Source organism: Myxocyprinus asiaticus, chromosome 44 (assembly GCF_019703515.2).
Source record: "Myxocyprinus asiaticus isolate MX2 ecotype Aquarium Trade chromosome 44, UBuf_Myxa_2, whole genome shotgun sequence".
NCBI lineage: Eukaryota > Metazoa > Chordata > Actinopteri > Cypriniformes > Catostomidae > Myxocyprinus > Myxocyprinus asiaticus.
This window is the reverse complement of record NC_059387.1, coordinates 11,440,506-11,466,492: the sequence shown is the minus strand read 5'-3', so window position 1 is coordinate 11,466,492 and position 25,987 is coordinate 11,440,506. Positions and strand designations below refer to the sequence as shown.

Here is a 25,987-nt window from a genome sequence, read left to right as displayed (position 1 = left end):
GGCTCATATTTGAATTGACACACAATCAGATGTCTGCTACAACCCAAAACATCCAAATAGAAGACAAAACAAAACATAAATAAGAAATTTGTTTCTTAAAGGTAAAGCTTGTAATTTTGGAACTAGTGGCACCAAATGGACTTGCAACTAGGCTAAGTGATTGGCTATGCAAAACTCACTGCCTTTATGCTAGTTGTGGATGGCTGCCATGGCATTGCTAGGTGTTTCAAAGATGTTTTGAGTGTTTTTCAGTGTGTTGAAATGCCATTGATGTTTTACGGCCCCTTCGGTTCAATCCCCTGCTTTGACAAACAGGTAGCCCTGCCCCAAACTTACTCCATTGGTTAAGCCTGTGCTATGCTCAAACAAAGTAATGTTTTGAAAGTGCCGCATTGTTTATGGGAAGTCAGCCTATGAATCACTTACTAATAGTTATCACGTTAAACTGGGATAGGAGAAAGTATTTTAACATCTCAAACGTGGCATCCGAATATCCATACTTCCCTACTATGTAGTATGCCAATGGAGTAGTATGTCCAAATCCTCAATATAAATGAAGCAGTAAGTGAGAAATACCCGGATGACCTATTCTTTCCGGCAAAATTCTTGAAGTGCAGATTGACTGGACACTTTACGATCCCATAACCCATCTGGAAGCTGAGGAGACGTCAAGTACAAAATGCTGGATTTAAAAGAGCAGTGGTGAACCGCACTGTAAGTGATATATATACCAAGAAAGATGTTCCTTGTGCTTAAATGGTGTTTGTCGAGCAAAACCAGAGCCTATTATTTCTGCAGTTGTTGTTCTTACTTCATATATTCGGGTCACGTGACAATGCCCACGTCCCTGAATTAAGCATGTCCGAATTCTATTCATACTACTCGCATGCATACCTAAAAGACCGTGCTGTTTTACCGGCCGAGAAGTGCGTCCCTCATCAAATACATTGCATTATGTGACAGTATGCAGTTTCGGGTACAGGGAAAAATTACACACTTCACTTTTCAGGGAGTTTTCAGGGGCTAATATTGCAGATTATGAGTGCAAAGAGAAGGTAAATAGTGCAAGGAAATACCTTTCTCACCTGGAACAGTGCTCAGCTCTGTGGTCATCTCTGGCACAGTGGTCCCACCTGTGAAGGCCATTAGACGAGAAGTTGAAATTCGATGCTGGGTAATGTTTTATTTGGGTAATTATCAAGAGGCACAGATCTAACTGAGCTAATTCCCCTCCTCGTATTTGCTTAGCATTTTTAAAATGAGCACTGCGGAATGAGGCATGCAGATACAATTTTCTTCATGTGGAACATTTACTTTTAGAATTAGCAGAGGGGAGTGTAATTCTGTGTAACACACTCTGTGAGACTGCACTGGAGTGAACACAGATGATTTTAGGCAGAATTTTTAATGTAGTGTTAGTAGCAGCTGGAGAACAGAAGAGAATTTAGTAGTCAAATAGTTGCAAGATGAAGACAAAAGGTAAGTGTAGATGCTATGAAAACGTTTGGAATAGAATACTACAGTAGCATACTGTTTACTGCATACTGTGCAGTTTTTACTGTTTACTGCCTACTATTTAAGAAAAAAGAGTGAAGCAGTATGCAAAAATACAATAGTATGCTACATAGTTGTCACATGGCCCCATGCAAATTTAATTTGGTGAGTAAAATTTAATTTCAAGAAAAGTTCAGAAAATTTGCATACTGTATACTGCAGAAATATAGTATCGTTGTATACTATTGTAAACATGGCCTATGCTTTGTAAATATAACATACTGTGTACTGCATACTACACAGTGAATACTGCAAACATAAAAAAAGCTGTATGGAAAAAACAATGATAAACATTTTAAACTATAGTATACTACACTATTGTCAAAAGACCTCGCGATGTTGGATATTTACTTGAGAGGTCCAATTATCATCTCAGAAACTAATATGGTAATTTAGCATTTTTAAATGCAATTTAGTATAAAACTGTCCTAACTTTTGAAGGTCGTATCGAATAATGAGTTACACAGTAGATGTTAAGATTGCATTTGATATAAGTTCATTAGTTACTTTTTAATAAAATAGGTAGCAGGTTAAGTCAGGTGCACTTGGCAAATGTACTAGGTTATGCAGGTATTGGTTGCATGCAGAAAATTGGCACTATATTCATTTTGCATTCAAGTAGTAGTACTGGATGTTAGTATGCCATTCCAAACATAGCCAAAGGTTTAGGTGAGTGTGGTTATGGGGGAATAGATGACCAAGGTTTCAGATGCGAAGCATGATCAGCTTTGCGAGGGTAGCATAGCAAGAATAGACTAGAAGAGCTGTTATTTAAAGAAGCAAGGGGACAATTGGTCTGGTGGGGATTAAGATTGTGATTAGCATAGCAGAAGGTGCAGGGTGCAGTCTCTGCAGGCGAGTGTTAGCACCTGTCTGGTCGTAGTCATCACCTGTTCCACTGTGGCAGTTGGCCTGGTCATCATCACACTCGTCTGACGGAGTAGTGGAGGGAGCGGGTGTGGTAGGGGGCACAGTGGGTGCTAAAGAGAGCGAGAGTGAGAGAGAGAAGTAATTATTCACATTAAATATAAAACTGCACTTTTTAAAAGCGGGCTTCATTTAAGCACCTCTTTACAAAAGAAAAGTACTGTGGTTGTACCATGGTACAGGGATGAATGAATGAATGTTACATTTATATAGCGCTTTTCTGACGCTACACTCAAAGGGCTTTACACAGTGAACAGAGGACTCTCCTCAACCACCACCAGTGTGCAGCATCCACCTGGATAATGTGACAGCAGCCACAGTGCACCCGTACTCTCACCATACTCCAGCTATTGGTGGAGAGGAGAGAGTGGAGTGATACAGCCAATTAATGGATGGTATCGGATGGTAGTACTTTGATATATACCATGGCACTGAATGATCTCAATATTCATATGCCATGCTATTTACATGGTACTTCAAGGTACTTCAAAGAATACCATGATATTGAGATGGTTCATGTAAAAAACATGGTAATACCATAGTACGTGTCCAAATAACCATAGCATTTACATGGTGCTCAAAGTTATTTAAAAAACAAACCACTCTGTTTCTACCATGGTACTGTTAGATTTAGTCTCCTATTAGATCTCTCTCTTTGCCAGAAGATATTCAAATATCAGAGTCTGTCCATAACCAGTCAACACAAACAGCTTTCTTTGTTAACTCTTGTACCAGCCCAAGTGGCAGACAGAGGCAGCAGGGGAAGAGCAGGAGGCAGAGAAAAAGTGATGGTAAAAATTAGCAGTTTACTGAATAATCTTAGTTGAGTCTGACTCTATGTCTCAGTGCTCAGACTTCTGACTTTGTCTGACCAGCAAAAAATTAAACAAATGTTATTATACAAAGCAAAGACAATGGAAAATTACAGCTTCACAACATCATCCCATAGCAGACTTTGAATTGGAGATAATTCCTTATCTCTTGTGAAGCCAATACAGCACACAGCCTAAGATTAAACGGAAATAGCAAAGCATAGTAAAAGAAAAAAAAAAAAAAGAATATAAAAAAGAATGTAATAAGTAAAAATGAATATATAAATTGAATACAAAGAAATTAGAAAATACAGTAGAAAATATGACAGAATGAAAGAAACAACATAAAGTACAACACAAATATATGTTTACTCTCTTTAAGCCATACAAACATACTTACATCATTAGATACTTCAGTACATGTGCAGAAACATGGTATATACATGGTATTCCACTGTTCTTCATTGAAAACCATGGAATTATCAGTGCATTTCCAAAAAAAAAAAAAAAAAAAAAAATCCCATAGAATTTACACTACATTCCAAGGTACTTCAAATAATACTATGTTATTGCCGTGGCACATGTCCAAGAATCACGGTATTTACAATGCATGGCATTCCAAGTTATCCGAAAGAATGTCATGGTATTATCATGGTATCTAAAAACATAATACTACTGTGGTACATGTCCAAATAACCATAATGTTTACATAGTACTCAAAGGTACCTTTAGTTTTACCATACTACATGTCCAAAACAAGGTTTAGTATGGTACAAGTAAAAAAAAAAAAAAATAGTATCTGCATTGCATTCCAAGGTACTTTAAAGCTGCACTATGGAAGATTTTTTTGGTAAAAAAACAACAAAATGCCATAACTGATTGAGTACAAAAAAAACAAAAATTATTTGTATTTTGAGCTGTTTGATCGGATTTAGCACAAAATCACAGGCTTATGTCATCCATCTTTGCGTCATTACGTCATGTTTGTAAACACAGAAAAGAAGTACTGGCTGTCATGTGATCTAGCTGGGGAAACTACACTGTTCAGATCAGTCACTGTCACAAAGTTCAGGACGTCATCGCTGCAGTCTGGATGGATGTTTATCTGTTAACTGTTTGGCGAAGTTCTTTACTTGCTAAAATGCTTGGATATGTTATCTGGTAGGGTTGTTGAAGCTTATATTGCTTGTCATGCTTTAATGATTCGAACAATACTCGCATTTTAGCTGATCATGATGTTTCTACTTTGTTCGGTGAAGTTACTGAAACATGTTTAATAATATTCATGACTTCTGAGTATTTTATACCCTTGATGTAGTTTCCAGGTTCCCTAAGAGTGTGTGTGCCGCTGTTTTCTCATTTCTTTTACCCCAGTCGCAGAAATGCACAAGCTATCGCTGTTGTCCTTTTAGTAGATTGTCTGTTTACAAGTCTATTTAAAAGTCACTATAGGTACAAGTTACTACAAGGTTGTTCCCCATGAAATGTATAATTATCTCAAGTTGTTTAAAATGTACCGATTTCATAGCACAGCAATGTACATATTCATTTGTTTAGTGTGTAACCATCTGTCTATTATAACTTTACTGCTAAAGAAATTATTCATTAAACGTATTATTATCATTTTTAAATAGCATATTTCTGCATATTATTTTCATGTTTTATAAAGGATATTTCATCCTTATCATTTTTAAATCATTTTATGTATTTAGTTTACAGTGTTATTGTGTGCAATGCATAGACATACTATTGTAGTATTACGGTTTTACTTGCATTAACAACTGAGGTTGTACAATATAATATAAAATAATTCCATTGAACTCATATCAGCCATATCAGAAGTTTCACCTCTTAAATTAATTAGGGTAGTACAATACCAACATTAATAGTAGATAAAACACTTGAATATTCATAATTATATACAGTATACTGGTAACTGGTGGTGGCTGAGGAGTTTTCCCTGTTCTCAATGTAAAAGCGCTTTGAGTGTAGTGTCAAAAAAGCATTATAAGTGTAAAATTCATTCATTCAAAATATGTAAATAAGAGTGTTGTTGATCTGTATCAAATCAAGTAATATTTCTGTTTTAAATATTTAATAGAATTACATAATATCAACATGAAAATAGAACAAATGACTGTCCAGGTAAGCTCGAACCATGAGTTCATCCACGCAGAAGAGCAGTGCCAAAACACAACTCGCATAAAGTGTTCTCCCGTAAATTGCTTGTAATTTTAAGCTTCAACCACAGATGTCGCTAGAGAGCACAAAGTTCTGTAGTGCAGCTTTAAAGAATACCATGGTGTTATCAAAACATGGTATTACCATGGTACTATCTTTTTCTGCCACATATCATCTTAATGATTGTACTCTATCTAAACTCATTCCAAAGGCGTAGCTCTTTGATATGGGTCTATGCGTGACTCTGGGCGCTGAGGTTTTGGCTGCAGGGTTCTGGATGTTATGATCCACCCTGGGCCTGCACAGCTTGCTGAAACTGTGGTGGCCTCTCATTATGGCTGCCCGTGCCCCTTTGGATGTGGCCTTTGCCTGCATCTGCCTAAAGCCCTGTGTTTACTCTCAGCTTGTAATGAGCTGCCCCTAAGCCTGGAGGGCTTTCCCGGGATAGAGGAAGCAAAAAAATGAGCGGTGGACAGGGAAAGGGTGGGGAAGGGGGAAACAGGAGCTGTTGTGGAAATTATGCGGGTGCACTGAGGGCAGTTTAAAGAGAGTCTCTAAAGCCGAGGGGTTGTAGAAAGGTCACTGTGCGGACTTTGGCCGGGTGTGTTCACTGGACAGCATTGTGTGTGCTTGTGTATGTTGGATCACTTGCTTGATTGTGAGTGGCTATGTTTGGAATAGCATTTGGACTGCTAAATGTTAAGACCTTTTTATACAAAATTGGAATTAAAATGCAAAATAACCACTTTTGTTTAAAAGAGATTATAACTGGACAACGCTCACTGAAATGCACACACAATGTGTTGAGGTCATGTGGCATCAATGTATTGTACAGTTTTAAACATTATGGAATAATGCCCACTGTTTCGCTGACTGATTTTCAAAAAAGTGTATGCATAATGTAGAATATGCTGTGCAGTATTTATATTGAATGTTTTAGCTGAAACAGAGAAAGAAACTGGGTGCATTTGTATATACAATGCTGGAATGTGTTCACATATGTTGCCATTAAAAGTGAAAACAAGCATTATCATCTAACTAAAGCTCCCGGTGGGATGCTGTGGCTTACACATTCAAGTCTCGCAGTCTCTCAGAAATCCAATATGTAAATCCACTTAACGCTGTCTCTACAAAGCACACACACACACACACACACACACACACCCCATCAGAGCTAAACTAATTCCGAAATAAAGAGAGAGAGAAGGAAAGATAGAGAGGGGAAGACATCAAGGACCTTTCTGTAATCCTTCAAGGCAGGTGGACCTAAGATTATTTCCAGCTGTAAGGGGTACTGTTATATAGGAGTGTCACAGGCCCCTGCTTCTCTGGGTTGGAGACATCCTTTGATGCTACATCTGCAGGACAACTAATTATGAAGAAAGCTAAGCCATGCCCTATGCCGTTCTCTTGAGTGGATAAGTCCAAATTCAATCAAATAGCATCTGTACCCTAAGACCACACACTTGAAAAACCTCAAGTGCTGCCTTTTAGATCGAAGGACTATAATTTTGTTTGTCTTTTGTTTACTTGGCAAGGGCAATACAGTAGCCCAAATATATTACACACTTAAGCTCCATTTAATAATGTATGAATGTCATTGCATGAAATTCATACCAAGTGGCATTTAATTTAAATAAGGATAGCACAAGAACAACTTCTAATCAAAACATTTCACAAAAATTATTTTTTTAAGTTTTAAATGATGAAACAAAGATATAGCTTACTCTTCAAAATGACAAAGTATTTAGACATTTTCTAGTTGTCAAACGTTGTGGATCGTGTTCTTAGCTAATCTGATGAACTCCACCTGTGATTATTCTGCTAGGACACTTGTGTGCTTGATGGCAACTCACTTCATATATCCACTAAAAGTCACCTTGAGACCAGATGCTTCTAATGATTCAGAAGAAAAGTGAAATTGAAAAATGTGTGTATGAATTTTCATCTTACCTTCCATTTCACAGCCCAGGAGTTCCAGTCTAAGTCCCATTCCAGCAGGAGTTGCTCTTTCTGGGTACACCCTAACAAAGCGTGTTAATTCGGGCTCCACCGTCCTCAATGCTGGTGTGTCATAATTCAAATTCCCTTCAAAAATCTGCCAAGAACAACGACAGTAGAGAGGCAGTAGTTAGCAGTCAAGCAGAGAGAGAGAGAGAGAGAGAGAGAACTGAGAGAGAATGGTAAAATATAAAGGGGAAAACTTTATTAAGAGTATTCCAAAGTTACTTTGACAGAGAAAGAAAAGAATCAAGCTTTAATGAAAGAGAGCGAGCGAGAATGTGAAGAGCATATACCTCTCTTAACTAGGATGCTACTCTATTTCTAATTCAACAAAGCACTAGAGACAAGAAAAGACAATTTTATTTCTGACAGCATACAGCTGAACTAGTGCAAAAAGAAAGGCTGCAGGCATACACCGCAGTCTACAATGGCAGGATACCCAGCCCTTCAAAAGCATCTGGCTTTAACTTCACACTTCTAAAATATTCCTACTCAGACACAAGGTACCACAGGAGACAGAGACCCAAAAAAGATGAAAAGACACTTGCCAGAGGTAACAAAGGTACAGAACAAGACAAGACAGGGCAGTCATGAAAGAACGTTTATGACCATCAGCGCTAATGTCTCTTCTTGTCCTTTAAGTTCAGGATGTTAAGAAGAGAATATAAGGGTTTTGAAATCAGGCATTGGGCCATCTGGAATTGATATCTAGTTTTTGATAAGAGACAAGGTACATATGCTCTGTGCTCCAGTAAAAGATTAGTAATTTTATGTGGTGTCTCTAATTTCTCGAGAGATGTGCCTGATTTTATGTAGGATGGATTTGGGTAAATCGGTCAAATTTTTTTTTTTTTTTAAAAAGCCACATTTACCTTAATTAATCCTTCATCATATTCACCATCAATAATCAAACATCAAATTAAAAAGTTAGTAAGTGGGATAATACATAGTCAGGTGGTAATTATTGCAAAATAAACCCCCAAGACGATCCCTCCGCTTTGCAGCACAGGCTGACTGAGGTTAGTGGCAGTATTGTTTAATGTATTTGGGATGTTTCACTAATGTGACGCACACAGCATTAGCGTAATTACTATTGTTCTCTAAAAGCTTGGGGAAGAATACATTATGTCCATTTTTAGCTTCCTTAAACTCATGTTTTAAGCATCAGGCTAAAGAAACCAGAGCTGATCTGGTCATACATACCAGGTTAATGTCCAACCGATTTTCAGCTTCCCTATATCCTACCTTGGGCTTGTTGCCTGTGGCGTCCATCTCCATTTTCCACTCGACTCCATTGCTGCTGTAACCCAGCCGAAACTTTTTCATGAAGACTTTATTATCACGATGTTTGCCTCCCTGGATGATCAAGCCTTTAACCAGCTTCTCCTCACCCAGATCGACCTGCAACCACTCGTCCACGTAGGGTTGCGGCTGTGGCAACAATGTCCATCCTGAGCGGCTGGTCAGAAGACGGGCATTTTCCGACACCCAGGTACGCTCAGTATGGGAGGAAACTGTGATCTGGGCATCTGTGATGAGGCCTGAGACCATTCCCAACATTCCTAAACATGGGTATTCTGATGAGAGACAACGAGAGAGGGTAAAGATTAGACTGTTGTCTAACAGATTTACCATTATTTGTCACACAAATTTAACAGTATCAGCTTAATATGGTGTGGCCACATTATGTTCGATGCATAAACAATGAGTGCTTTAGAGTATTAAATAATTTTTGAGTATTGTTTGAGGCACTTAAGGCTTAGTCACATTCACCCTTAAACTGTGAAATTCCGTGGACGAAATACAGTCATCTCAAATCATTTGCAGTACTGTCCAATAGCAAGTTGCTTGGTTTGGCAGTGACCTCTGTATGGGCGGTCCTTCATACATAGCACATGTGGGTTTTACACATGCTTCTCATACGCTCAACCCTGCAAAATTTCGCCATGCAATTGTGAATGTGATGAGCATTTAGTAGCAAGTTTACGAGACATCAATGAGCAGAACTCTTGGAGATTTCCTGTCTAAGTGGACGGTTCTGAACAAAAATAAGCTATATTGTGAACCAGAACTATGCTGTTTAGACAAGGGTCTAGCTATGCAATACTAGTCACATGGAAACAAAGAATGAGGAAGACTTGAACAATAATTGTTGAGGGAATTGTCTGTGAGAGATTAGATCAGATGTGCAAGGATAAGACTGAGGGTGAAAAGAGAAGATAAAAATTATGTTAAAAGGTAACCGTGGTAAAAACAGTCACGTCTCAGTAAGCTGGGAAGCCTTCTTACCAACAACCTTAAAGAGGCCACAGGCCATAAAGAAGCTGAACAAAGAGAAAGGGAAAGACATTCATTGCACAGGAAAAACAGATGAAGTGGACAGAAAAGATAAGAACCCTCTTGTTCTCTTTCTTTCTTTTTTTTTCTCTCTCTCTCCATCTTCATTTCACCATTGACCTTAACTTTTCTACCTGTTTTTTCCTCAAGCTTGTGCATCTAATTAAAACCCCTCTCAAGTGCACTTCCTTTCATTTCTGAACAGTGTCTCATTTTTATTCTTCATCCTTTTCCTCTCCTACCTTTCTTTTCTTTTGTTTTGTTTCTGACTGCTTTTTTATTCATCTCTTTCAGACCTACCATTCCCACCCTTTCATTCACCTTGTAATCTGTCTTCCTCACTCCAAGCCCCCTTTCTTTTTCCAGCATTGATAACATGATTTTCCACGCTTTGCTTCTTTTCTGCAAATGCAGGTTGAGTTTGAGGGAAATGATCAGATGTGTAGCACCAATCGAATGACTGCCTATGTGTTGCCTGTCATGACACTCGTACCTTCTTCAGCTTTGGAACTTTGGAATTCGTGACCTGCCAGTGGTACCGTAATCTACGATCAGCACCCGTGGAGCAGGAAAGCGTCAGAGACAATCTTGGACCTGTCACAGATGGACCTAATGTCCCTTGAAATACCAACAAAACAAAGTTTTCATTGACATCACTTCTTTTGTACTGATGGAGGGAACTTCCTCTGCAGTTTTGGAACGGAAAGTGTACTTGTCTGTGACCCCTTAAATGGTCAAAATGTGAGTTCCAGGCTCCTAAAACAACAAACTTGTGTGTCTTTGATTTTTCCATTGTTTGTTTGTGGGTGTACGGACTCGGTTGTGTTTCTCTTACCCTGCCCAATTTGGAAGATTGTGCATCATTTCTGATAAAAACCTGAAGTTGTTTCAGGAATGGCCTTGATGAAAAAGATCTGCACCAAGGTGGTTGGATTTCAAAGTGTGGAAGTAAATCAAGTTTTATTTTTAATCCATTGGCAGCCACTGTCATCAGGGCCTGTTAATGGATATCAGATGGCATTTGGGGATGCTTGGCAGAAGCTCCGGGTGTGGTAGACCCTAGAGACAAACCCTTAGGGTGGACCGGATTGCTTGCATTGCATGTTTTGTCTGTTGAGTTGGTCTGCACACAGAGGCTGGATGGCCACACACACAGATGTTTTTATTTACAAACATCGAAAGGAAGTTTATTAATGGCTGTGTGGTTGTGGAAAGCCTATCAGACCTGAACTGTGTTGAAGACCACCTCCTAACTGCCAGCTGGCATCCTCTACTGTAGGCAGTGTCACTGTCTGGTACAGTGCTAAAAACTTTGTACCCAGGAATAGTATTATATGGGGTACTTTGATATATATCATGGTACATTGATTATTCATATACTGTGGTATTTATGGGTGTTTCTTCAGCTGGGCACTTTTAGTACACTTTTTTAATTTGTCTACTAACAGTGTCTGACAGTATATATACAGTACAGATATATACAGTATATAATAATAATTATTATTATTATACTTTTTATTGTTTTTATCTATTAGCTTTAATAAAAATCAATGCTTGGGACATGCTTGGCCACATCATCATAAGAGAGCCCGATACACACTGATGATGTCACTACAAGGCCTCTGCTCTTGTGATGTGTTTAGAATGCGGTCTGTTCACCCATTCAAAACATGACTGCAACAGCTGCGCTCTAGAGCTGTGGTGAACCGCGCGCACACACTCGCACACAGATATACAACCAGTGCTAAATCTGTGTATACACTGACACTAAAAATAAGCCTCTTATGCATGTTGAACATAAAGCTGATAGACGACGCATGATGGCAAACAGGCATGCCCTCATCCTACACATACAAGGAAATGTACTCTGGTGATATGAAAGCCTGTGCAATCAAAGCTCAGTGGAGGGTGGAGCATGCCAGAACATGCAGATGAGTATGCAAATTAGGCCTTGGCCAGCTGGGGCTGACTGCGGCTGGAGGGTGTACATCTCGGCATGTGCAATAGTGGGTGCAATATGTGCATCTGTGTGTGTGTGTGAGAGGTGGAGAGGTTAATGCTCAAGGGAGGAGGGTATAGAGGCAGAATTGGAGTGGAAGTAGAGGTCGAAGAACAGCCTCGCCTGCTGTGCATGGCATTCATTTTGAATTAAGTACATCCAAACATGGTGTAACATGAATACACAGTCTTATTCGTTAACGTGAACACTTGTCTATAATGCGATAGCTCCTCGACTCTCGAAAAGAAAAAGAAAATGAACACACACAGCTCGCACAAGGCTTTCAGCAGCATGAATAAACACTTCTCTGTATGCCTGCCTCCAAAGTACGCGAAACGTAAACCATCTAATTGAGAGATCATGATGAAGTGGTGTGTTGACAAAACAAGGCTTCCGCGTGGAACGTTTTAACAAATCTGAATTAAATCTCCACTTCTAAACAACATTTTTGACAAATCCCAGTTGTGCCAGAAAACACCAAGCCAAAAAAGTTTGTATGATTTAAGGCCTAGAATGACAGAAAAGAAACAGATTTCTTAGGAACCAACCTGAGATTTTACATCCATACACCTCAAAGCGGAGAGCAATGCCGGTCTCCCAGGTGTATGGTCTGATCCGGAGGTATCGTGTCAACGTGGGCTTGGGGAGCATGGCTTTTGCCATGTCTGTAGGGTTGGTGTTCCCTTGGAAAATCTGGCGAGTGAAGAACAAACACATAAATTATTCACACTGTTTGTTTAGAGGAACCAGAGGACAGACCTTTGAAGCCTGAGACTCACCTAATGCTCTGCCCCAGAAACAAAGGTAAATGACAGGAATGCATTAGATCAGCATCTTTTAAAGTGACAACATCATTTTTAATTTAATTATCTTTGGAGTCAGCTGTGCAGCAACACAAAAGCCACTTTGTGATGTTAGTGTCTGGGTTAAAACTAGCACTGAATGTTTTGGACGCTTCTATTACACAATGGTCCTTGTTGTTGCTGTATGAAAACATGGCAGGCATAGCCATGAATGACATAGTGTTATGTTCATGGGTGCAGATTATTGATGACATCTAGCACATGTTTTCTCTGAAGGGAGGATACAGTTGTGTCAAAGTAACAAGAACTAGAAACAAGATTGACCTCAAAACTCCCTCTTGTTTTTCGTAGCAAATCTAGTTTCACAGGCCACTATATAAAGGTCAACTCTGGCATTTTAAGATCACATTGAAGGTTCTCTCTTTCAGCTCTCTCTTCTTCATCTCCCTTTTTTTCTCTCACTGGGGTAAATTCACCTAGAACAAATTGCACCTGCTGGCACCATCATTTATTTGAATGCATTGTCTGCATTGCTTTAAAATGGTCAAATGCAAATCCATCAGATTCCCAACCGTCAGTTAGAGTGCATCCATCAATTTCCAAAACTTTTGACCTGGTAATAGACACTCATATGTCTTGTTCTTATTTGACAATAAACTGATTTTTATAAAATTGACAGTTCCGGCTGAAAATTTGGATTGGATTAGCTGCTTTAGCTGCAGTACATTTAGCATGATTCCACACTAGACGAAGTCAGACTGTAAGCTGTACAGGAAATCAAAGTGTTACTAAGCTCCAGACAGGGCATACAGCCATCCGTCTATCCCGAATCCATACAGCTAACCGTGTCCTTGGGCACTTCTTGTCAAACATGAGTGTCTGGGAGGGAGACACACCATGAGCCATCCACTATCTTTAAATGTCACGCCAGTGCTTTGCTCTACTGCTCTAAGTAGTAAAAAGGCTTTCCTTTGTGCAACAACCACGCAGCCGAACTGCTGTTTCAGCAGTCTGCAAATGGGCCCTTACCTCACAAAAGCACTTTAGAGCCGAACAGACAGAAACAAGGCACCGCACCTTTAAAATGCAAGCTCTAAAAAGAGAACAGTGTACTTTAGTCGAGGGTCGGCAGAGAAATTGGGCCTCTGGGTATATTTAAGCTCACATTCCCTCTCAGGCATGAATATGTGTATGGTCATACATGCCCACACACACATAAGAGTCTAATTGGCTTGCTTAGCTTGACAGATCTATTTCAAAACTTGCATTGTTAGAGTGTGCGCAGCAGACATAGTGTACATCTAAACACACATATGAATGTCTTTGCTTGCACTCACAAAATAGTAAAATCATAAACTTCACACACTGGTTGTGTATTGAAACCTAGTGAGCTGCCTACCTAAACAGCATTGTATGACATCATTGGAACGTTCAGCATCATTAGAAGATGAATCTCACAAAAAAGAAAATGCCATTTTAGGGTCATTATAACAATTAAGAACATTTTCCTCCCAAAATTCTCATGTGTCTGGATATTTTACTTATTATTTAGCTTTTTTTTCTTTTCTTTTTTTTTTCTTTTTTATTCTCAATGATTTTCATTACTCTATTGCAGTAGTTTAATGTATATAATGTATAATGCACTACAATTACTTTTTTGCTATATATAGTTACTGTACGTGTATACAGTATATACAGTGGCGATTTCTCAGGGCCAGCAAAGCCTTCTCTGCTGGCATAACATGCCTTATAAATAAATATTTTTTCATCCTTTCAGTCTCATTGACCTTTTTGCCTATGTATTTTCAATTGCTTTCCACTCCTAATTCATCTACAAACGAATAGCAAAAAAAAAAAAGTTTATCCAGTCAGAATTTATTCCTCGATGCTTACAAGCAAAGTGTGACAACTGTTTCACAAATTGCCTGCCCGAAGCAGTGCGTAAGTCTGAGCTCCACCCCATCAGGCCTTCAGAATTTCCATAGAATCCCTAAAGAATAGGCATTTAAAGTCAGACTGTCCGATTCATCAGCCAATCAGATTGATTTATTTGTTCTTGGTGGGTGTGGTCTTTAGGATATGTCCCAGTCCAGGCCTTCTAGTTGACACTGAGTGATACAAACATGCTTTAAGTGATGTACGTAATCTGAAAGCTAAGAGCGCGAGATCTTGCTGACGAGTCAGCTGTCACTGCCACATCACCATTGAGAAACATCCTTATGGATTTAAAAACTTGAGATGTTCTGCATGATCGTGCAATTGATTAATTAAACAGGAAAGGAGGACTGATTTTCACTTCAAGTAAATTGTTAAGTGCTTTTTGCATTGTTATAGCAACATCAGGAGTTTTCTAAGTGTAAATTAAGCTGCTTGAGCATTCAGTGTCGGTTCAAGTTTTGAAAAGTAACCGTGTATATATATATATATATATATATATATATATATATATATATATATATATATATATATATATATGCTTTATATATATATATGCTTTATATAGACTGATGGCCAAAAGTTTGGAATAATGTACAGGTTTTGCTGTTTCAGAAGGAAATTGGTACTTTAATTCGCCAAAGTGGCATTCTGATGTAAAAAAACAGCACCATCACTATTTGAAATAAGTCATTTTTGATCAAATCTAGACAGGCCCCATTTCCAGCAGCCATCACTCCAACACCTTATCCTTGAGTAATCATGCTAAATTGCTAATTTGGTACTAGAAAATCACTTGCCATTATATCAAACACAGTTGAAAGCTATTTGGCTCGTTAAATGAAGCTTAACATTGTGTTTGTTTTTGAGTTGCCACAGTATGCAATAGACTGGCATGTCTTAAGGTCAATATTAGGTCAAAAATGGCAAAAAAGAAACAGCTTTCTCTAGAAACTCGCCAGTCAATCATTGTTTTGAGGAATGAAGGCTATACAATGCTTGAAATTGCCAAAAAAACAGAAGATTTCATACAAAGGTGTATACTACAGTCTTCAAAGACAAAGGACAACTGGTTCTAACAAGGACAGAAAGAGATGTGGAAGGCCAGATGTACAACCAAACAAGAGGATAAGTACATCACAGTCTCTAGTTTGAGAAATAGACACCTCACATGTCCTCAGCTGACAGTTTCATTGAATTCTACCTGCTAAACACCAGTTTCATGTAAAACAATAAAGAGAAGACTCAGGGGTGCAGGCCTTTTGGGAAGAATTGCAAAGAAAAAGCCACTTTTGAAACAGAAAAACAAAAAGAAAAGGTTAGAGTGGGCAAAGAAACACAGACATTGGACAACAGATAATTGGAAAAGAGTGTTATGGATCTTAACCCCATTAAGCTTTTGTGGGATCAGCTAGACTGTAAGGTGTGTGAGAAGTGCCCGAAAAGACAGCCACATCTATGGCAAGTGCTACAGGAAGTGTGGGGTGAAATGTCACCTGAGTATCTGGACAAACTGACAGCTAGAATGGCAAGGATCTGCAAAGCTGTCATCTATCTATACTGTATATTTTCCACATTATATGATTACGATTTTTTTTATTTTTTTTTTTTTGCTTTATGGTAATGAGAATTAGGATCTTTTGGGTAGAAAATCTGCTTAATAAAATCATAAAATCCCTCAAACCTGCTGTTGAACATTTGAATGGGCCTGATGCCCAAGAATGTAGTTAACTGTTCCATGTTGTGGGAGACATTACAGATAGCACACCTGATGGCAAATCGATCACTGTCTCCTTGCCCTTCATTCAATCTGTCTTGGGCTCAAGTGTAACCAACCAGCTGTTAAAACCCCCTAAATCTCCCAGAAATCCTCCCCATCTCACCCTCTCCCTTTGCCACTCTCTGTTTATTCATTCCATTGTTCTTTCCTTTCATCCCTTAAGAAAAAAAGCCCTACCACAAATGTTGACATCATTCCTTAAAGGAAAAAAGAAAAAGAATATCAGTCTGACTACTGTGGTTGCTTTGGATTTGTGCAGTTGGTCTCTTTTTACAGAGTTTGCAAATTCACTCTTATAAGAAAGCAGATTCGCATACCACACTAGGCTCATAATGGAGTCGGAGAAACACAGCCCCTGCAAAACACATGAGCATGGCATTCCCGACTGAAGTTGGAGCATGGATTGGTGTAATGCAGGTATTGTACAGCTCTACAATACAAGGAGATGTTTACAAGGCTTCCTGCCAGGGAGCTCTGGAAACGTTCGGATCATTTCCATGTTGGGCTGGGGAAATAAAAGGCTTCTTTAGCATAAACACATACAGCAGCTGCGTGTGGCTCTCTCTCTCCCGAACTGCTGCATCCGGCTTGGCCTTATCCCTCTCCTCAGCTGATTAGCCTGATTGGGGGCCTGCTGTGCACACTCACGGCCCCACCCCGCCCTCCTCCTCGTCACACACCTCCCTCCTTTGCCTCAGGCTATACTTTTGAAACTGTGTGTATTTTGCCTTACTCCATAAACTTCCATTGTAAGTACATTACTGTGAACACAATTTTTGGTTGTTTTTACAAACTAAGGAACGAGTTGAAATTATTTTAAATGGTGATCAACAACATGCTATGAAGTTTAATTATTATTAAACCTGGAACATTCCTTTAAATGTTCAGAAACTTCAACCTTTGAGTGTAAATTATTTGTAATTGTCCACTGTTTCCCATTAAAACACATTGCATTGAGTTTTCACTGTTTGAGACTCAGAAATAATATCGGCTGACTTAATTAACACATAAGACAAATTTTGGATGTACTGTAGTTGTACTGTATATTGAGGTGAACTAAAATAGAAACATTTGCGCTTTCAGAAAAACCATGAACAGAAGCAAATAATTCACCTTCTGTTTAGGGCCATCCTTAATAGTGATCCAGTCTTCCCCGTTTGAACTCACATCCACCTTGTAGGACTTCACATAGTACTTCTTCCTGGTCTCTTGAGAGATCGCTCCCTGTGTGCCGATTCCTGAGACGAAGCGCAGGAACCCGAGATCAACCTGCAGAGAAAGAGAACCATATTACTTATATTACTTAGCCTATATTTTACTCATAACCATGGGAGTATCACTTTAAAAGTGGCTTATCGGGTGTCATATATTGAGCTCATAAGACCCTAGGTGTGTATTAGAATGAAAGATTAATTTTAATGAATCCCAATTTAATAAAGTATAGTTGATGTGGCGATTTAATTTCCTGAATGGGACACAAGAGCTTATTGGATGAGGGTGGATATCTAACTTCATAGCCCTGGTGTCTGTAAAAAATCATATGAAAAGGAAACGGGATTTCAGATGTGTGCTGCATTGAAAAATGAATGCTTCATAAAGAAATCATGAGCTCTGATGTCATTCCCGTGAGCCTGCAGTGAGTGGACAGTATGTGAGAAGCAGTCAGGAGAGAGCAATGGAGAGAATGGACAGGGTTTACTGGAAGAGAACACATTTTGTGTACATATGTGGACAGAATTTGGAATTGCCTGTTTCATTTCAAATCCATGACTGGCAGGGAAAAGAAAATTACGTGAGGTCTTTTTAATAGCTCAATTGTTTCTCCTAGACAATATTGAGATTAAATGGAGAAGAAAGAGACTTTTGCTCAAGTCTCCTGGTTCTCTGATTTGAATCCAGAGAAAAAGACACTAATAATCTCATATGCATCATCAAGAGCTTCAGAGGTGATCTCACCAACTCTGCTTAGATTTCGCAAGATACCAAATTCTGCAATCAAGTCAGAGATTTCAATGTGAGCTCAAATATTTCTCATCAAATTCTTCCAAGTCTAATGATTTTTTTCTATGCAATGCACATTAATTTGATAGTTCTATACTTTAAACATACTGTATGTCAACAATAGTATCAATTGTTTCTATTTTTATATCTCCTAAAGAAACCTTCTGAGAAAAGAAACAACTCAGAACTCCATTAAGTCTTCTGAGCAAAAAAAAAAATCAACCTTTCAGCAATACAATTTTTCTGTAGGTGTGTAGTTTGTAGAAAGCCTTTTGCTTTATCCGTCTCAAAGTTTACTTTCACAGACTATTTCTAAACTTGGAGTGACACCTAATTTTACAGATTGCTAATTTGGAACAGATAATTTTCTGTTCCAACTTATTTCTAGTGCCCGACCGACATATCGGTCGGCCGATACTATCGGCCGACATTAGACTTTCACCGATATATTGATATCGGCGTATATTTTACCGTTATGCGCCGATATGAAAACTATTTTTCAGAACATATAATGCAGAAAACAATGCTTTAGAATTGGTGTCATAGCGTAGTTTGTCCAGCAGAGCGCATTCCATCTCCATTGTTTACAAAGCTGACTCTGAGCTGACGGTGGCTCTGCAGACAGGGCGGAGTTAAACGGTGCAGATTTGAGCAGTCTCTTCTCGTTAAATTGCTAAGTAGTTTGTGAAATACATACTGGAAAGTTAATAAAAAATGACCCCATCATTTTATATAACTAATATAACGTTAACCCTGTCCCTGACAATCATGTCACTCTTGTTTATCACATCTGTTTGCTGTTAGCCAGCTCTATTTTGTCAGTGCAGTCAGTAATGTAGCAGATTGAACGGTAAACATCAGAGCATCTTTTTGCAGCTCAGTAGACAACAGTGCGGTGGTGGATTGTGTGTGGTGAGTGTTGATTTCACGCTTCGCTGTTACCTAGTTGGTGAGACACAATGCTGGAAAGAAAAATAAAGTCCATCTTTTACTCTCTGTGGCATGTAAACATGTATTCACCAAACTGTTTTGTTAAGGATTCACAGTTTGGTACCCCCTTCGACCAAACAATTCCAGTCGTTGCATTTATAAAATTTTATATTTAAAAGTCTGGTTTTCCATACATTAAAATAGGATACGTAATAAAAGTAGATTTAATAAATAGTATATTTGCCTGTATAAATAATAATATATAGGAACTGTATCTAAAATAAATGAGGGGTGATAAATACTAATACAACAGGCTGGAAAAATAGACATTTATTCATTTTAATATCCTATATATATATTTTGAATATGTTGAAACTTGACACCAGACGACAGATCGGTTTCATGCTGAAGAGCCGCTTAAAAGTAAGTTTTTTTCTTTCTCTCTCGTAAATGTAAATGAGTGTAAATGCCAACATCATCATATATGTTGAAAAGACTGAAGCCTGTCAATCGAAACATGAGCTCATTGATGTCATTAAATGAGTCTGCTTTTTCATTCCATCGGTTACTCCTGGTCGGAGGCTGCCATATATATTTAGTTTATACGTATGTTTATGTCCAACATAAATGTAATGGTGCAACGCTCAAATATTTAGTAGAGCATAAATTGTGACTTAGTGCCCATTTACGCCACAACTAGGCTAAGTTGTAACGTATGTATAGCTGGTGCAACCGGCCCCTGATGTTTATTTAGCTATTTATTTTATTTTTATTTATTCTTTATTTAAATGGTCAGCCATTGACTGATACTAAACAGTACTGATGTTTATTTAGCCATTTATTGTATTTGAATTTATTCTTTATTTTAATGGTCAGCATTTGACTGATACTAAACATACAGTACTGATTTTTATTTAATTTTATTTATTCTTTATTTAAATGGTCAGCAGTTGAATTATACTAACAGTACTGATGTTTATTAAGCTATTTATTGTATTTTTATTTATTATTTATTTTCTCAGTGTTCATTTCTAGAATTTGTTGACAATGTATAATAATAATGTAAAATGTTCTTTGATAAAAATATTTGTTTAAGAAAGCAACCTTCTGAGTACCTATGCATAGTCATATCGGTACAAAATCGGTGCACAATCCACATAGAAAAGGTCTGTTTTCATTCCAGCTCAAAAATCAGCTATATCGGTCACCATTTCGGTAATCAGTGAATTTTCCCTCTCTAAAATCGGTATCGATCTCAAAAATCCCATATCGCTCAGGATCTACTTAATTCCAAGAGTGGAAAACATGGAATAATTCTGGATATCAGCACAGGGTAAAGACTGACCTAAAGAAAGCCATTGTTATTTTAATATAACATATATACTATATATACTGTATAAAATTAAGCCATCTTGAGGCCCCATTGGAAATTCATTGGTTGAGAACCACTGCTCTAAATCTCTTTAAAATGTCAGATTGTAAAATTGTAGAATATACTGTAGCTGTAATGATCTGGAATTAAGGTCAACCTACACATCAGTCGTGCAACAGGAGAAGGTAAACACACTTGCACCGATGCAAAAATGTCTGATTGGAGATTGTCCGCTAATCAGTAACTTAGAATGGGGCAGATTTCAGGCTATTGGAAAGTTCGGAAACAACATGCCTACTTTCCGCATTATTATGTTGCAACAAAAATGGACATACTGATTTATCTATTCACAAGCTTAATTATTGAGGTGGCAAGAGCTAATTGCAAACTGTCACTCTGTTTCTTATTGTGTGCCATATGTAAATAAAAAAATACACACACAGTCCACTAATCTTGAAAAATATGCTTTTTGTTTCTTAAGTCTCTTGGACAAGTGCTAGCTCTGATTTTCTGGACATGCTGAAATATAGATGGCAGCAAGATAAGAGAGTTTTAGAGAGATTGGAAAGCTTGGCTGGAGAAGAGACAGTTTGGATCAGTTTCACTCACACCAGCTGATCACAGATCAGCACTGAGGGCCTCATGATTTATTAATGATTTTCAGTTTCAGACACACACAGAGCGAGAAAATAGGTTAAGAGAAACCAGAGCAATAAGAGACTGAAGGAGAAAGTGAACATTTCATTCGACACGTAAAGTATTTCACTGTTGTAATGCTTTGTTTTTGGGTAGAAAGTTTGCATTTCCTGTGAAGTGTCATGCTACTACATATAAAATAATTTTAAACAGTATTTGCTAATTACTGTATCATTATTATGTATACATCTTTATGACCATATTAATTGAGAGACTAATGTTTATACATGGAATATTTATACTCCCTCAGGGGATCCGTGGTTGTACCGCAGGGAGTCCGCAAATTATTTGATCCACCATTGGCACTTGTAATAATCAATCACACGCGATAAATAGAGATAAGTGTGTGTATTTTAATACATCGACATGTTGAAGTTCCTCGCACCTGCATGCCAAATCTTCCTCTTTCTTTTTAATCCTTGCTCATATTTGCGCATCTTATGTATTTAGTTATGAACTGATTGGAACGCTAAACACTATTAACGTGTGATGAAACTGAGCTAGCAAGCAGAACTGCGCAGTGCGAACAAACCATTCACGCGCCCATACTCATCATGAGCCACTCAAAGTGTGACACACATCAGGTTCAGCAGCGCTGCAGTAGGTCGTGTGAGTAAACATATCTGCTTTGCGGTGGTCGCGCTGTGCAGTTGAGCAGATGTCAGCCTACAGTTTCTTTTATTATTAGTTGCTTTTTGCTTTCAGAACAATAGCCTAATTGCCTGTTGTAAATAAATAGTTAAATAAATAGATTATCAAGCTGGCATACATGGTCCTTAATGTTCTGCACACACAAGATGGTGACTCTCAAAACAACAATTACAGGTGCACTCTGAGTTTTACTCCTAATGAAATGTAATTTTAAAATAGATGTATAAAACTGATCACACACATGAGATGAAGACTCCATATTAGTAACCTTATAAAAAAAAAAAATATTCTGATGGATAGGGTCTGTCTGTCTGTGTCTAACTCTCTGTCTGCCTACCTATCTGTCTTTTTGTTAAGGACGGGGTATGGAAAAGTGATTAACAAGGAAAATGAAAAATGTCACTTCATGTCAGAAAAGTTACAGACCCCTGCTGTACATTATTTAATTATTATTTTAATAGATCTGTAATATAAACATCATAATGAATGCATATGCAATAATATGGTAGCCTATCTTACACATTTTTATAGGCCTAAAACGCAACACTCAATTTAATACAATATGTAACAGGGGTCCCGGATCCGTCTCTCTCTACCCACCAAGGGGTCCTTGGTCCAAAAATTGTTGAAGACCTCTGTACTAAAGGCAAAAAGGTAAATAATCTTAAATCTTGATATGATGAAAAAAATTATCCAGTCTGCTCAAAAGTACTAAAATATATGAAAGGTGCTCTTTGGTAGGGAAAAAAGGTTCCAAGGCACACTTCAGTTGTTAGATAAAACCACCTTAAATCTTGATGTTGATAAAAACAAAGTTAATGGACACATTATGCATCAACTTCCATTTACAGGACAATATAGCCTAAGTACAATAAATATACAAGGTGCTGATCCTTCTGACTTCACAAGCAATCCAGGATGATTTCGGTTTAAAGGAATTCAGTAGAAACAGGAGACTATGGGAAAGCCCCGCTGCCTCATGGGAATTTCCTAGTTGACAGACTCCATTTTCTTGCTCCAGAAGAAAAAAAAAGCTTTCCAAAAGAGTTTCATTCTTCCCTATAAGGAAACAAGAAATGTTTTCCTGGCTGTGGGCATCTGATCTGAAATATCTTGACCACACAAACAAAAACAATGACGGATTCTATAATTCAGCGCTACCCAACATGTGGCCCACGGGCTGCATGCGGCCCTCGAGCGATCTTTTGCGGCCTGCATTATGATATTATCAACAGAAATATATTTATCAGCAGCCTATCAAATCTGTATGAATTGTGAGGTGTCCATTTTCATGAGGATTTACGTTAGTTTTCAACATTGCTGAATCACATTAGATAGGGAATTCAACTGCAAGAGGATACAAATAAATAAATAAATAAAAACAACAATTAATATCTGAGCATGGCTGATGTTATGAGAGTGGCGGGCGGTCTGCGTGCACACACGGTCTGTCAATCAAACATGCACGCTCGCAATCTCACTTACTCAACACGGCACAAATCTGTCCAATCTCTTAAATAGCTCATCAGATATACAGTATGTACTCGTCATGACAACACTATTTACAGGAAAAAATAACAGTTTTTCCTGCAGTGAAAGTGTTTAGACGCCTTCACGCAAATGCTTTTTAGTGATCTGCTTCGGCACAAAATGATAAGGGGTGTGAACAAATCTTTTGGTGCTAATTTTGGATATATTGCTCGTTTATGAACACATCTCTGGTGTATGTGATGTTGAACACTCATGGTGTTTGTTAGTTGGCAATCACAGTGACAACAGAACTGATCTATTTAAGAAAATCAAACTGTTACAACCCTTATATTTAAAATAATTACTAAAAGGGATAGTTCACCCAAAAATAAAAGTACTCTCATTATTTACTCACCCTCATGCCATCCCAGATGTCTATGACTTTCTTTCTTCTGCAGAACGCAAATTAAGATTTTTAGAAAAATAATTCAGCTCTGTTGGTCCAAACAATGCAAGCGAATAGTGTCCAGAAATTTGAAGTTCCAAAAAGCACATAAAGGCAGCAAAAAAGTAATCCATATGGCTCCAGTGGTTAAATCTATGTCTTTAGAAGTGATATGATAGGTGTGGGTAAGAAACAGATCAATATGTAAGCCCTTTTTCTACTATAAATCTCCACTTTCACATCTGTAGGCACATGTGGTCACATCTGAAAGTGAAAGCGGAGATTTATAGTAAAAAAGCCAATGACTTAAATATTGATCTGTCTCTCATCCACAGAGCTGAGATATTTTCTTCGAAATAATCATGATTTGTCTTCAGCAGAAGAAAGAAAGTTATACGCACCTGGGACGCATGAAGGTGAGTAAATAAAGAGAGAATTTTTATTTTTAGGTGATCTATACCATTAACTAACATTCCATCATTCTTACTATAAACTGTATTTACTTTGTATGATTATATTATATATATATAATCATACAAATTAAGAGTGCAGCCCTCGAGGGTACAGGGATCCAACTTTGCGGCCCCTGACCTTTCCGAAGTTTAGTAGCCCTGCTATAATTTATGATGAAAATAAATTATAACCGTTGAAACAGCATTGGACACATGAGGAGAAACCAGGCCATCTGAAGTTGCATAGCAGCTGTATTAGTCACTGTTGGAATATGCAGGTTTATATCAGTCCAGTTTGAAGGCTGCTATGACCGCTGTGAGAAAGAGTCTAAACTGTAATCTGTGTCCCTTGAGGACAGTGTGTTTTCAAGCCATGCTGACTCTGCAAAACAAGTGCCCATTTTCTATTCTTCTACATGTAAGATAACATGAAAAATAGAAAAATGCCACTCAATAGACAGAAACAACAATGGCCTTCACATGATTTCACATTTGTCCAATGTAGAACGATGCAATCTAAATGAAATTTAATAAAAATCATGATATTGCTATTTTACTTTGCTGGCACAACTCAAGTCTTGCTTGTGGTTTTAAAGTTTTCATATTTATGTCACGGGAAATGTCCATTTGAGAAATATGGACCTCAGCTTAGATTTTGTAGAGCTAATTAAATTTAAAAAGAGTGTGTTTTATTACATCAGAGCTCATGAGTGTGTGTGTGTTTGTGTGTGTGTGTGTGTGTTGGAAGGGACAATTCTTGCCTTGCTTCGGTCTGCATGGAAAGGAATGGCTGAAAAGTAATCCTCCTAAACCCCACTGAACACTCACCGAAGCTTCTAATGCTAATTGTGTTGAAATACATAAGCGTCAAACATGTCTGGTGGTTTCGTAAAGCAATGACAGTTTTGTTCAATGCAGCATGCATGCACTTATAATATGGTTTCGTGGCTGTTTGCCTGACCAATGAAAGATCTGATAGTCTTCAACCTGTTTGAAAAGACATTATTTTTGCAATCCCATTTAGTGATGCTAGTGGCGGAGAAATTACATAATGAGTATGTTTACATGCACACCAATACACTGATTGTTCCCAAAAATCAGCTTATTTAAAAAATCAGATGAAGCAAAAAATCCACGTTTACTTGACATTTGAAATAATCACATTATTCTCTGTTTTTACGTCAAACCGTGAAGAGACATTCACCTAACACATGCGTGCATTGCATAAGCTGGTAAATGATAAAGCCAGTAAAGGTGTTTACATACAACACGAAATTGGGGTAATGGGCAAAAATGTTCCTGTGTGGATTGGTTTATTCTTAAGCTGTTGATGGCCTTACACCGATAAAGGAAAGCCATTTAATGCATTTACATGACCACACAAGTTTTCGACTTATTAAGCATAATTGGTGTAAGAACGTGCATGTAAATGTGCTCAATGTAACAAGATTTTTTCTTTACAACTTTCAGCTTTTTCAAAAAGCTTTTGTCAGTTTTAGTTCTTAATTGCTAAATTTTCTAGTCTTTACAAAAAGAAGAGACCATTGAGTAGAATTTTTTTTTCATTCTGTTTTCTCTTTCACCCTTGTCTTTTATATTAGCAGACTACAAAAATACACACATTGGTCACTCATTAAA

General features: G+C 37.9%; 1 protein-coding gene across 4 annotated transcripts in view; it reads right to left on the bottom strand.

Moving 5' to 3' along the window:
• nrp1a (neuropilin 1a) overlaps positions 1-25,987 on the bottom strand; it is a 90,631-nt gene that overhangs the window by 5,521 nt on the left and 59,123 nt on the right. Inside the window, exons 8-13 of one of the 4 annotated variants that reach the window (XM_051687662.1) lie at positions 17,446-17,601; positions 12,363-12,507; positions 8,724-9,055; positions 7,428-7,572; positions 2,424-2,534; positions 1,077-1,133 (exon numbers count right to left, since the gene is read on the bottom strand). In XM_051687662.1, coding sequence (XP_051543622.1) covers positions 1,077-1,133; positions 2,424-2,534; positions 7,428-7,572; positions 8,724-9,055; positions 12,363-12,507; positions 17,446-17,601 — 946 coding nt within the window. The remainder of the gene's footprint in view (positions 1-1,076; positions 1,134-2,423; positions 2,535-7,427; positions 7,573-8,723; positions 9,056-12,362; positions 12,508-17,445; positions 17,602-25,987) is intronic. The other 3 variants (XM_051687663.1, XM_051687664.1, XM_051687666.1) reach the window with 3 other exon arrangements.